Source organism: Theropithecus gelada, chromosome 15 (genome assembly GCF_003255815.1).
Source record: "Theropithecus gelada isolate Dixy chromosome 15, Tgel_1.0, whole genome shotgun sequence".
In the NCBI taxonomy this organism is placed as follows: domain Eukaryota; kingdom Metazoa; phylum Chordata; class Mammalia; order Primates; family Cercopithecidae; genus Theropithecus; species Theropithecus gelada.
The window spans coordinates 66,921,819-66,934,554 of record NC_037683.1 but is presented as its reverse complement, the minus strand read 5'-3'; the positions used below and the strand labels follow the sequence as shown (position 1 = coordinate 66,934,554).

Sequence of the window (12,736 nt, the reverse complement as noted above, 5' to 3'; positions counted from 1 at the left end):
TTTTCTTCCATATGTCAACCATCATTCATATTTACTCTTTATCCCAAATGTCTTTGAGAAATGCTTGTCAGTACAATAAACACAGAGGAAGAGATTACGTTACTTGAAATTTCTCATGACTCTGTAAGGCTGGGGAAACCCAATCATTAGCTTTGGGATGGTACAATGCCAACATTCAAATTGAAAAAGGAGATCTGTTTCATGCATAGTGATAGTGATGAACAGAACTCTGAAGTACAGGCGGCCCCCTGAATTCTCACCTGAACTACAGCTTTGAACAGATGAGCCTCCACCTACAAGATTCTTTCATCTAAAGTCTTTTTCATTATAGAAAATTCTCTTTTTCCACCACAGCCTCTAATCTTAGATTTCACATTTAAAGGGCTCCAAAGGGACAACTTTGCAGTTCAACTTTGGTTTAATGAACTAGTAGAGTTAGCTTCACTCAAACTAAAGTGGTAGGGGCACCTACGATATATATTTCAGAATAAATTCATTAGAGGTAATGGGACCACATTTTTTTTTTAAATCCAAGGACCATGAGACTGGTGCTCCCTGAGGTTTGGAGTGGGGTAAGGGTGAGGGTCTTCTGGAATAAACAAATCTGACACTTTATAATACTGCTGGCATTTATTTTAAAAGGTATTGAGACACAAAAATTGTATCTTATCTTGTAAAAAATATTCATTTATCAATCTTTCTGGCACTATTAAAAATGTTCCATTTTCACTAGACCGAATCACAAAGGTATACCCACTCAATCATAACAATTTGTTTTCTATGGAGCAATATTCACAGATCCTGTAAATAAATAGGTGACAAATTCCAGGTGGCCACCTGTAGGGTCTGTTATATTTAGAGTTTTCTGGAACACACATAATTATAAGGTTTGGCTCTCCTACAGTCCTTTGCTTGCCATTTCCCTTGTCTTTGAACCAAAACACAGCTCTTTCCAAGCTTGGAGCGTTGAGAGGGCCCTCTTCTTCCATTGGTGAAGGCAACAGGTTCACCACCGATCCACTCCCAGTGGCCAGCACGCACTTGGTCATTCAAACCTAATGTGAACCAAAAGAATGTGCCAATTACTTTTATTGCATTTATACTTAGATATCATATCCAACTATTGCTCTAAGCTCAGTTATCACATGCAAATGTGGGCCCAGGTTCTAAAACAAGGGATAGGAACTTGGAATACTCTAAGACATGAGGGGTCAAACAAATCCCAGTCCAATTCTAGCTCTACCACTTACTTGCTAGATGAGCATCTTTGGGCAGGTTACTTAACCTCTCTGAGTTTTAGTTTCCTCATCTAAGGAATGAGCATAAAAATAGTAAATCTAGGGTCGTTTGGAGGATTTAAAAAGATAATGCATGTAAAGCTCTTGGCATATATAAGTGTTTAATAAATGGCAGCTATTATTGTTATTCATATCATCCTACATGCAGAACTCCTATCACAGGGAAACAGATATTCTCTTGCCTATTGTTCTTTCTCCTCATTATTTAAATATCCTGGTTTTCATATTTGAAAGTAGCTTACTATGTATTATTTTGAGTCCAAAGCTTAAGATGTTTCAATCTGCTACAAATCCAATAAAAAGCAGATTTTCTCGACTTGTCTCTCTACCTCCACTGGCAAATTTTGCAAATTACACTTTAATGTTGTAAAGCTTCTGTAATGTTTTCTTAAAGAAGCTTTCCCCCACTCTTTCATAATAGAAATAAAAAAGAATAAAATAAAAAGGAACCCCATGCCACAGCATGATCCGACGTTCCCTAAATCAAATTTGACCATGAAAACAGTCCTAGATACGTAACATTTTACCTTCCCCCAACTGATTTGCAGTCAGTATTTTTGGGTGGAATCAAATGAAATACTTTTGGTTAGGAATGCCCTCCTTGAATTATTGATTAGATGACATTATGCCTAAGCATATTGTGAGGACAGAGCCTTGAAATGAGTCATTATGGATGTAGAGAAAACTTATCTTCCAGCTTGTCTGTTAATACTCAGTTCATTTCAGAACTTAGGGACCCACTGAAAAGCCAAGAGAGGGAACTATCCCGATTCCCTCAAATACAATGCCTCTAAAGAGAAGTAGTGGGAACACTGACTTTGATGGGCCCTGAAAATTCTGTTTCTAAAGTGGTTTAAAAACATTTGTTATTCAGCTGGGTGTGGTGGCTCATGCCTATAATTCCAGCATTTTGGGAGGCTGAGGCGGGTGGATCACCTGAGGTTAGGAGTTCAAGACCAGCCTGGCCAACATGGTGAAACCCCGTCTCTACTAAAACTACAAAAATTAGCCGGGCGTGATAGCGGACACCTGTAATCCCAGATACTCAGGAGGCTGAGGGAAGAGAATTGCTTGAACCCAGGGGGCAGAAGTTGCAGTGAGCCAAGATTGTGCCACTCTACTCCAGCCTGGGTGACAGAGTAAGATTCTGTCTCAAAAGAAAAAGATTTGTTATTATTGTTAAAATTATAGGAAATATTAAGACTTCAGAAAAGAGGGAATAAAATTAAAATCACCTATAGTATTATTATTATGATTATTATTAGAGACAGGGTCTTTCTCTGTTGCCTAGGCTAGAGTGCAGTGGCACAATCAGGGCTCACTGCAGCCTCAGCTTCCTAGTCTCAAGCACTCCTTCCACCTCAGCCTCCCAAGTAGCTGGGATTATTATTAGCTGCCACCATGTCTGGCTAATTTTTAAGTTTTTCATAGAGACAAGGTCTCACTATGTTGCCCAGGCTCATCTCCAACTCCTGGGCTCAAGCAATCCTCCAGCCTTGGTCTCTCAAAGTCCTGGGATTACAGGCATGAGCCACCATAGCCAGCCTACCTATAATTCTTGACTGGAGGTAAGTCATTTCTAATTATTTGGAATATATATATGTAATATGTATAATTTATTTATATTTATACATACACCACATGCATAATTGCTTTCATTCTAAATTATTTCATACTTTATATGGATGTGGATCCTGCATTTTCACTTTAAATAGAATAAATAGGATTGCCACAAATAGAATACACTTTACGTTTTATATGTAATATAATGTGCATCAACATATATTCGTTAAATGAATAAATAAACATAAGGCAATTTTTTATGTCTTTATTATTTAATGGCTTGCAAAAGCATTAAATCTTACATATTCCTTCATATGGCTGTAGTATAATTTATTTAACCATTCTTTAGTCGTAGCAACTTAATTTTTTACTTTTAGAAATGTTATTGCATTGAATTCTCTTGCCTGTCAATCTGACCACATCCCTATTTACTTCTTTGGGCGAGATGTCTAAAAATGAAAGTATTGTGCCAAAAAAAGGCTTAAGATGAGTTTTACAAGATAAATGGTTAGATCTATTGATTGCCTATTATTGTAAACCACAATCATTTGACCCATGGAAGGGAGTAGCAGGGTGGTGGTGCCTGTTTGTTTCATGTCCTTGCCTCCCTCCACAGTGCAGCACAGATACTTGCCTATCCAAAAGGACTTTCTCCCACCAATGTCCCAGAGCCATCGCATGTGCTGCCTGGAGAATACAGTTACAAGGTTGCCCATGTATCTACACGCGAATGAAAATGAGAGCATCAACAACAAGCAGTTAACATTTCTGCTGATATGAAATACATAACGGAAATAAAAATAAGTTTAAAATACACAAAAAAAGTATGTATTAAAAAGATCTTTCTAAGATTTTAATAGTGCAGTTTTATTTTAAAAGTGTCTGCAGGGTGGGGGTAGGTGGCATCAAAGAAAGTGATGGCTTATTATAATATCTGGGCTTTACAGCATAAAACATCAACAGGTTTTAAAACATAAACAATAAGTTTCAAACATCTTTTGGAAAATCAGCAATTGATTGCTTATAACAGTTACTTATTTAATGACAAAATACTATTCTTTTCATAAGTTTATTTCTAGCTGGTATAAATTTGGCAAATACCAAGTTAATTTGATGAGTAAGGTAGCCCAAACTAACTATTTAGATAAAATTACTTCAGGTTTAAATTTGGAGCTTAGTGTGTTTAGCCAAATAAACATATTATTATGACTCCTTCATTATACTCAATGAAATGAGTATAGCCCCAACTGTCAAACCTTCATATAATGTGTAGAAATTAAAGCTCTTGTTTTTACAAACATATGTAAAATATTTTTTGCAAAACAGAATTTTTTATAAATTATTTTTGCAGCTAGCTGAGTTATTCCTAGAAGCAATATTTGATTGTGCCTAATTCCCCAGCGGTGCTCATTAAAACCTCTTTAAAAATGCTTTAAGTAAAAAGCCACTGAATAATTCTTTCTTTCTGTTTTAAAACTAAAAACCCAGAAAGTTTCAAACAAGAAACAAATACATCATGTATATATGTATCATAACATTACATTGTACCCCACAAATACACACAATTATTATTTGTCAATTAAACATAAAATTAAAATTTTAAAAATAATTTTAAACATTTAAAAAATCAAACAAGGAAAATAATAAATTAAATCACCATGATCTTTTTGCCTGGTTAATATCCATTGATATGAAAAGAAAAGTAGGAAACAAAATTAGCAACACATTAGATTAGATAGATGTTGAATTTAATTTTATTTATTTTGCCTATGACTTTTCAAAATTCAGATCTATTTCTCTGCTTTTCCAGACTAGATATGGTAAACATAATTTGTCTATTTTTAAATGATTTTCCCCCACTAATAATAGTACTTTGCTGCTGTCTGATGCAATGATGATTTCTAGGCCTTCTTAGATACATGAGGCTCTTTGCCCCTCCACTGAATGGCCTTAGACAGCTGGATTGGGTTTTGTGACTTGGCTCTGACCTCATTACTGACTCTCAGCTCCTGTCTGACAGTTACAGTAAGTATGATGAGGCATCTCCTCTCCTCCCCTTCCCATCATATCCAACATGGTCATTCTAATGTGCTGTAGGCTTAGAACAAACAATATGAAACTTCTGTTAAATATAGGCTGAGGGAGGGCTTGAGGTACTGTCCCAGTCACTATGACATTTTGTACAGAGCATGAGAGACCAGGGTTCCACTTACTGATTACCCCTTAATTCCCTCACTGAATTCCCTTATTCTCTTACTGAACTAATTCGCTTACTGAAATTCCCTAACTTTGCAGCCTCAACTTCAGCATCAGGATGTAATGGGTTTTATTCAAGGATATTTAACATTTCTCTAGCTTGAAGATTCCTGAAGCTATCTTTAAAACAAACTTGGTAAAATCCATTTTAGCTGTCCAAGTACAATTTTGGTTTTCTTTTTGACTCTCCAAAAAACAAGAAGTTCCGAAAGAGTGAGATGGGAAGATAGCTTTGCTTCAAGACAGGTAAAATGTTAAGAGCATAGTTATTCACAAAAGAAATATGTAGGTATTCATATGTTTAATATTTTATAAAAATATCACTCCTTTTATTTTATGCTCACATACATATAAAATATGGTGGGTATTATCTGTATAGGTGTACATATGGATATACAATTATAAATAGGTATACATACACAAATATTTGTGGTATAGAGTTAGAAACAGAAGCTTTAATATTTCTGTTTATAGAAATAAATATCTGCTTCTCTGAAAATTTTTTATTAAGTTTAGGTAGATTTCAGGGTAACTCTAAGCATAGGCCAGCAGGGGTTCCAGACACTCCTGTGGGAAAACAAAATGGTTTCATAGATAATGCTCTATAATAATAGAATTACCAAATGTACAATGACTGCCTGAGGAAATGAGCAGATGAGATTACAACATGTAAATTCAAGAAATGCATAATCTAGGAGTCTGGCTCCTTTGACTCAGAAAAATAATAAAACACCAATGGGGAGGAAAGAAGATTGGAGATAAAGGTCGAGTTGAGTTAGCAATCTGGTTAGGGACAAAGGATAAAGCAAAATTTGCTGTCCTTATGGAAATATGGGTGTTGTGGATGACCCTCTGTAAAGGACTTTCAGAAATATTTGTTAAATGAATGAATCTATAAACTAGGAATTTGATCATACCTTAGATTCGCCTTGAAAGGTTAGTTTGATTCAAATCCAAAGGAAATTTAGGGGCCATAATTTAATAAAAATCTTAATATGTGTTTGCAGTGAGAGAAAAACAATTATTAACACATAATTTTGAAAATCTACTTTGGGTTACCTCAACACGTAGTTAAAATACACATACTTGTCAGTACATCCATGATGAGAAACCCGCTATACTTAGGGGACCTGTTTTAGAGAGTATAATGATGAAAAACTAAATTCTATCTCTTTCATTTACTTCCTTGTATGCCTGTGAGCAAGTGATTTTGCTTCCTTGAACCTCTTTTTAAAATAAATCTGTAAACCTTAGATAAGAGAAGTGATGGAAGGACCAAATAAGCTAATACATGTGAAACAATTTCATATACTGTAAATATAAAAGTAAGACATTATTGACAAGGAGGCATGCAGACTACAGTTAGGCTAATATAAAAGGGTCATGGGTGAAGGTGCTTAAAACCAAGCTGCAGATGAAGTCTCAGATTAAGTGCATGAGAAAGTACCTATGCTTTTAAATTAATTTAGACCTTAAGTTTATTATTGTGATGATCAAATGGTACAGTATTAATAGATACGTGAAGAACTCATTGCTACTCACCAATAGAACCTAGTCACAATTATTAACAGACAGAACAATAAAATGAAAACAAAAGATGATGGGAGACTGATGTAGGTTTGTCAACATGAGGGCATCAACAATGTTATAAGTTGCTATTATTTCATAAAAAGTGGTTTTTGACAATGAAAAGCTGCACTATTGTAATCTCAGAATAAAGAACAGTCCTTTAAAAAAACACTTGGCAATCTGACACCACCATATATGACTGAATGGAAAGATATTTCTCAATACATACTGTCCTTATTTTTCTCATACGTTAAGAACCAACGAAAGCTTCATTATAGACCAGTTACTTGCATTGTCCTTTAAGAACCTTGGAAGATGTACAAAAGGTTGCTTCTAAACTTCAAGTTGGGAAGTTCTGTTCTGTTCATCTACATTTTATCAACAAATCCCAACAACCATTTAATCTTGATAACTTTGGCTGGAGTATAACTACTTGGTTCCCTTAATTTTGTAAGCAAAGACACCATCGTATTCTCCCCCTATTGTTGCATACTGTAATCTTCTTCTTGCTAGTTTAGACAGCTTTTGATCAACATCAAAGCCCTTTCCTCAAGGAGGAAAAAAGACCAATACCACTACTTCTACTGGTAGAATGCATTAAGACAAACTAAATGACAAACAGTTAAGATGTCATTTTAACATCTTAACCATCTTAATGATGGGAGAATGTCTTATTTGTTCTTTAACATGTAGCACTATGGAAATATATGTATTTAAAGCAATTATTATTTGTAAAAATTTTAATATTTTATCTTATTTGATACCGCCAACTTATCAACAAAAAAAATCCTGAAAGCCACTGATTAACCTCTCCGGTGACTCTACTCGCAGTTAAAACATGAAATACACCAGTGAAGAAAAAGGTGGTTTCACCAGTTTTTAAACATACTTTTAAAACATTGTATTAACTTTTAAAAAAATCTAGGTATAATTTACATATAATAAAACGAATAGAATTTTAAATATTCAAATTGATGAGTTTTGCCAATTGTATATACATCCATTTAATAACCACTTAGAATAATACACTGAACACTTCTCTTACTTTAGAACATTGCCTCGTGCTATTTTCTAGCCATTCCACAATCTTACCAGATATAACAATTTTTTATTTCTAACAACATAGATTAGATTTTCTTATTTATATAAATGGAATCATATGATAAGTATTCTTTTGTGTAGGGCTGCTTTCTCTCTATGTTCTATTTTTGATTTATCTATGTTGTTGGAAGTTTCAGTAGTTTATTCCATCACTTATAAAATAATTTATCAAAAAAAGTATTCCCTTGTTGATGGAGAAAATATCAAGTATTTCTAAACATCAATAACAAAAAACATTGACCCAAATTAGTATTATTGTGAATAAAGTTACTATGCAATATTTTTATGAAACTTTTTTAGCATATATTTTTATTTCTTTTGGTCAAACACCTAGGAGTAGAATATATTAGGTCATAGGGTAGATGCATATAAATTTATAAGAAACTGTTAGTTCTACAAAGTGATTGTACCATTTTACACTTCCACCAACAACACATGAGAATTCTATTTGCTCTATATCTTTATCAACATATGGTATTGTCCACCATTGAATACTATGCAGCCATAAAAAAGAACAAAATTTTGTCCTTTGCAGGGACATGGATGGAGCTGGGAGTCATTATCTGTAGCAAACTAATGCAGGAACAGAAAATCAAACGCTGCATGTTCTCGTAAGTGGGAGCTAAATGATGAGAACACATGGACACATAGAGGGGAACAATGCACAATGGGGTCTATTGGAGTGTGGAAGGTGAGAGGAGGAAGAGCATCAGGAAAAACAACTAATGAGTACTAGGCTTAACACCTGGATGATGAAATAATCTATACAACAAACCCCATGACACACATTTACCCAGGTAACAAACCTGCACATTTACCCGGGAACTTAAAATAAAAGTTTAAACATTAAAAAAAAATTTTGGATTGTCATATTTATAATTTTAACTATTATAATAGGCGTGAAGTGGTATTTCATTGTGGTTTTCACTTTCATTTACCTCATATGTAACAGTTTTGAGCACCTTTTCATTTATTTATTGACCAACTGGACATCTACTCTTGTGAAGACTCTAAATCATTCACTATTGTTTGAATTGCCATTTTGTCATTGATTTGTAGAAGTTGTTTATATTGTCTGGGTTTAAGACCTTTATCAGGTTTTTGATTTGAGAATAGCTTTTCCTGAATGTGGTTTGCTCTTTCATTTTCTTAATGGCGTCTTAGATGTGTATAACTTTTTAAATTTTATGAAGTACAAGATCTGATCAATAATAACCAGAGACTTCCCTAGTCTCAATTTCCAGCCATGGGGCATATTAGTCTAATTGTGTTGTCTGGATAATATCCAGATTGGCGAAAAAAAAAAAAGGAGGGTCAGGGATCAGTATACATGCATTTTTAAAGTCCTTCTGGACTATATACATTGGTTGTCATTCTCTGACCACAAGTCATTCTTTACTGAATGTTCTGTTACCCAGTGAGCCTTTGTCTTACTTGTCCAGCTTTATAATCATTTCTGTATAATCGCATTGCTAGAGGCCTGATGCTATAAGGCTTTTCATTACTATATACTTTCAATTAAATGGGCAGGAATTCTTATCATATAAAAAAATAAACTGCAATGCTGCTGACTGAGAAAATCTCCTGATTTCCTCACAAAGACTGAGACAGAGAGAAAAAGAAAAGAACAGAAAAAGAAACATGGCAATGGTGCAGCTTTAACAGAAAAGAGCTAAGCCAAATACATCATCAAGGCCCATCACAAATCCATTCTGAACTAGGGAACTGCCTTGGGGCTCCTAAAACAAAGCCAGGCAGATATTAGGCACTCAATGCTTGTTGAATGAATGAAGCAGCTCTCCACTTCCATGAGAAAATAGAGAAATAGTGGAAAAGAAAACATCAACAAAATGTGCAATAGGGTTCCTTACTGTTCCCTGCAAGCTCGGGCAGCCGCATTCCAGGTGCTTTTCTGGTCTGTGATCAAGATGTGACAGTAGCCTGAGTGCTGGTGCCACCCGGCTGGACAGGATTTGTCTTCCACATCCTGAAAAATAGTTGTCTGTGTTCATATCATAATGGTCTTTACAATCTGGAGTTGGTTCAGCATAAGGAGCCCTAAGAGTTCCTTAACTTCAGTCAAGTAGTTTCGTCACCGCAAAGGGAGTCAGTCCTAATTCCAATTCTCCATCTTGAGAAATGCAATGGCTTCTTACAGAAAGCACTACCACAGTCAGCAACGTTTCAATGTTACAACTTTGACATTCTGACAACCGAACAAAACAAGTAAATATCTTCTTAAATGGTATTGATTTAACTAACGTATTTTGTGATTTTTAAAAAGCCACTTTGGGCCATTGTTTCCTCTTGGCCTTCAAGTTATAACAATGGCAGGAAGATGTAGCATGGGTTGAGTCATGCACCAGATTGTTCCCCTTTATTAGCTTATCATAGAGCACATTGAGAGTAAAGGTGCTTGGCTGCTCAGCCTGTCTCCTACCTTGGTTTGGGGACTCCAGGCTTTCCAGGCAATCCCATTGCACTGATACAGCTTCTGGATGCCTTCTTCAAAATGCAAGAGTCCCTTTAATTCCAGAGTGCAGTTCTTTGGAAATGAGGGCAACTGGTCCTTTGGGAAGGAAAGGCAATTTTGCAATTTAGAATTGACTTAAGGAAAGTTGCTCACACATTCACCTCCTTTGGGTTTTCATTTGTTGCGAAGCATTTGTGTTGGGTAAATGATCCCCCCAACCTTGGAGGCTATTTTGTGAATTAAGTGTGTTTAAGGCCCAGCAAACAACTTGTTCTAAGGTGAATAAGAAGGAACAAAGATTTTCATACCTGTCTGGGGAAGTGTGAGTCAGTTGTGGATTCCACCTTATCTGCTTGAGGCAGTTCTGCCACTTTGATTGTCTTTTGTGGCTGACTAAGGATGGATACTTTGGCCTTCCTTTTGTGAGTTGGGAAACTGTCATCCTCCAGTTTCAAGGAAACTATCCCATGATACTTGAGGAAACCAACAATCAACAACAATAAGGAAAAAAACAAACACCAAGATAGCAAACAAAAAAATGAGCAATTCAAAAATTCAGTCAAAGCAAAAAGATAAGAGGATTTGTTTCTCTGAACACCCAAGCCTCTAATTTCAAAACAATTTTTTGAGAGATATATAAATATAAAAAATATAAAATAATAGTTTCATTAAATACTTGCATCCATAAATATAAGAAATTTAGCAATTCTGTGACTACACTTACATTATAGATGATGTCTGTTCCATTTCTATAAACAGAGAATGGACGAACCTGAAATTGACAGATAACAAAATATGAACAGAATCAGATTGACTAATAACTAGCAATAGGGTAAAACCACCAAAAAGATCTTGCTAATGTCTGAACAATTACAAAACACATGTATCTTAAGATTTCCCATGCCCATATCATTGGAATTTCAAAAATCACTAGGCCAAATCAGAATTTATGATTGTTGTGTGAATTCACACATACACAGTTCCAGTCAGGGAAAAAAATACATCTTTATTTTTAGTATATCTATAGTACACGGAGGTCCAAGAACACACACACACACAAACACACACACACGTGCATGTCAGTGGTCAGAATGCTGTGTTAATAAGGTCAAAGCCATGGCTTCCACACCCAATTGCATAATTTCACCTCACTCTATTTCAGGGTCATAGATCATTTCCTATTTGTCTTGGTCACAAAAGGAATCAAAGCAGAAATCATACGGATGAATCAGCATATCTGTCACCTCAGTTAGTACAATTAAAGAAGCAAGGCAGCCTCAAGATCTTTGTATACAGAAGGCAATGCATAGCTGTGAAAGGAACAATGGCCCCCACTCACTATGAAAATCAAAACAGCTTCTTCAGTGTTTCAGAATATTTATTAATATCTTCTGATGCTTTTAATATGTATTCTGCACATCAATTCCCATAAGGTCCCCATCCTTACTGTTTTGCTATTCCCACGGGTCCTAAGCTTCCTTTGAGAAAGATCTGTAGACTCTAAGCCCCGCAGGGTGTCTCCCCTGGTGACTGCTAGCTGCATGGAAGATGGAAGAGGTCTTCTTTCCAGATGAAAGGAACCAGAAGTGGTGGATGAGGAAGACCCTGGGGGCAGCAGACGCCAAATGCCCTTCTCCCATGTGCTGTGCTTGCTTTGGTTGGAGGAATATGAAGGATGGCATTGTCCTGGAGGCATGCAAGATGGCAGGCGGTCAGTTCATTTTACACAAACAGATAAGGGATCACATTGACACAGCTCCTGGAGCAGCTTGTCATTAAACCTAGATGGATGGTTTTCCCACCAGATGTTGCCTTTTTGCCATTTGCCAGAAACTCCTTTACTCTTCATCAGTTTACATGCAGGAAAGCTGTGCCTGTCTGCACGTCTATTGAGTGATTATAAAGTCATGAAATCAATTTCATAAACTCCAAATGAAAATCACTATTATGATTTTATAATCATATCACATACTGGGGGGAAAGTCTCACTTCTCTTATTATAGCATTCCCCAGTATACAAGTTTATTCACTGATCAAGCATTATTCCACAAGCACTTTACCATTTCCTAGAAGTAGAAACTGGAATTGTTTTAAGATGTCACAGAATTAAGTAGTATTTATAAAACATTTCACTTAGTTGCTACAGAACAAAGACCCAGTAAATCTTAATAGAGCAGCTCCTATTGGAAACCTCACCAATTAGTATTTCTGGGAAGGCATAAAACATTTGAGGGCAAAACCCTTGTCTGGGTATTTTATATTCCATATACAAGGTATGTATATCATGTATTTTGTGTACTTCATGTGACCACAAAATTCTACTGGAAAATAAATGTGGTGAGGAAAGGTAGTGGGGAGAGATGTTGCAGAAATGTGGATATTATAAAGAAAAGATGGGAGGGTCCATTTTTTTTTTATAGCATAAGAAAGAGAAGAGATTTCCAGGCAAGAGAAAAATACGGACCATAGGGCATGA

At 35.6% G+C, this 12,736-nt stretch overlaps 1 protein-coding gene across 1 annotated transcript in view; it reads right to left on the bottom strand.

Annotated features, from left to right (window-relative positions):
* Positions 1–611: 611 nt before the first annotated feature.
* FREM1 (FRAS1 related extracellular matrix 1) overlaps positions 612–12,736 on the bottom strand; it is a 166,505-nt gene continuing 154,380 nt past the window's right edge. The window contains exons 31-37 of the mRNA XM_025359692.1: positions 11,708–11,946; positions 10,985–11,032; positions 10,569–10,733; positions 10,228–10,356; positions 9,659–9,774; positions 3,496–3,581; positions 612–1,055 (exon numbers count right to left, since the gene is read on the bottom strand). Coding sequence (XP_025215477.1) covers positions 856–1,055; positions 3,496–3,581; positions 9,659–9,774; positions 10,228–10,356; positions 10,569–10,733; positions 10,985–11,032; positions 11,708–11,946 — 983 coding nt within the window. The 3' untranslated portion in view covers positions 612–855. The remainder of the gene's footprint in view (positions 1,056–3,495; positions 3,582–9,658; positions 9,775–10,227; positions 10,357–10,568; positions 10,734–10,984; positions 11,033–11,707; positions 11,947–12,736) is intronic.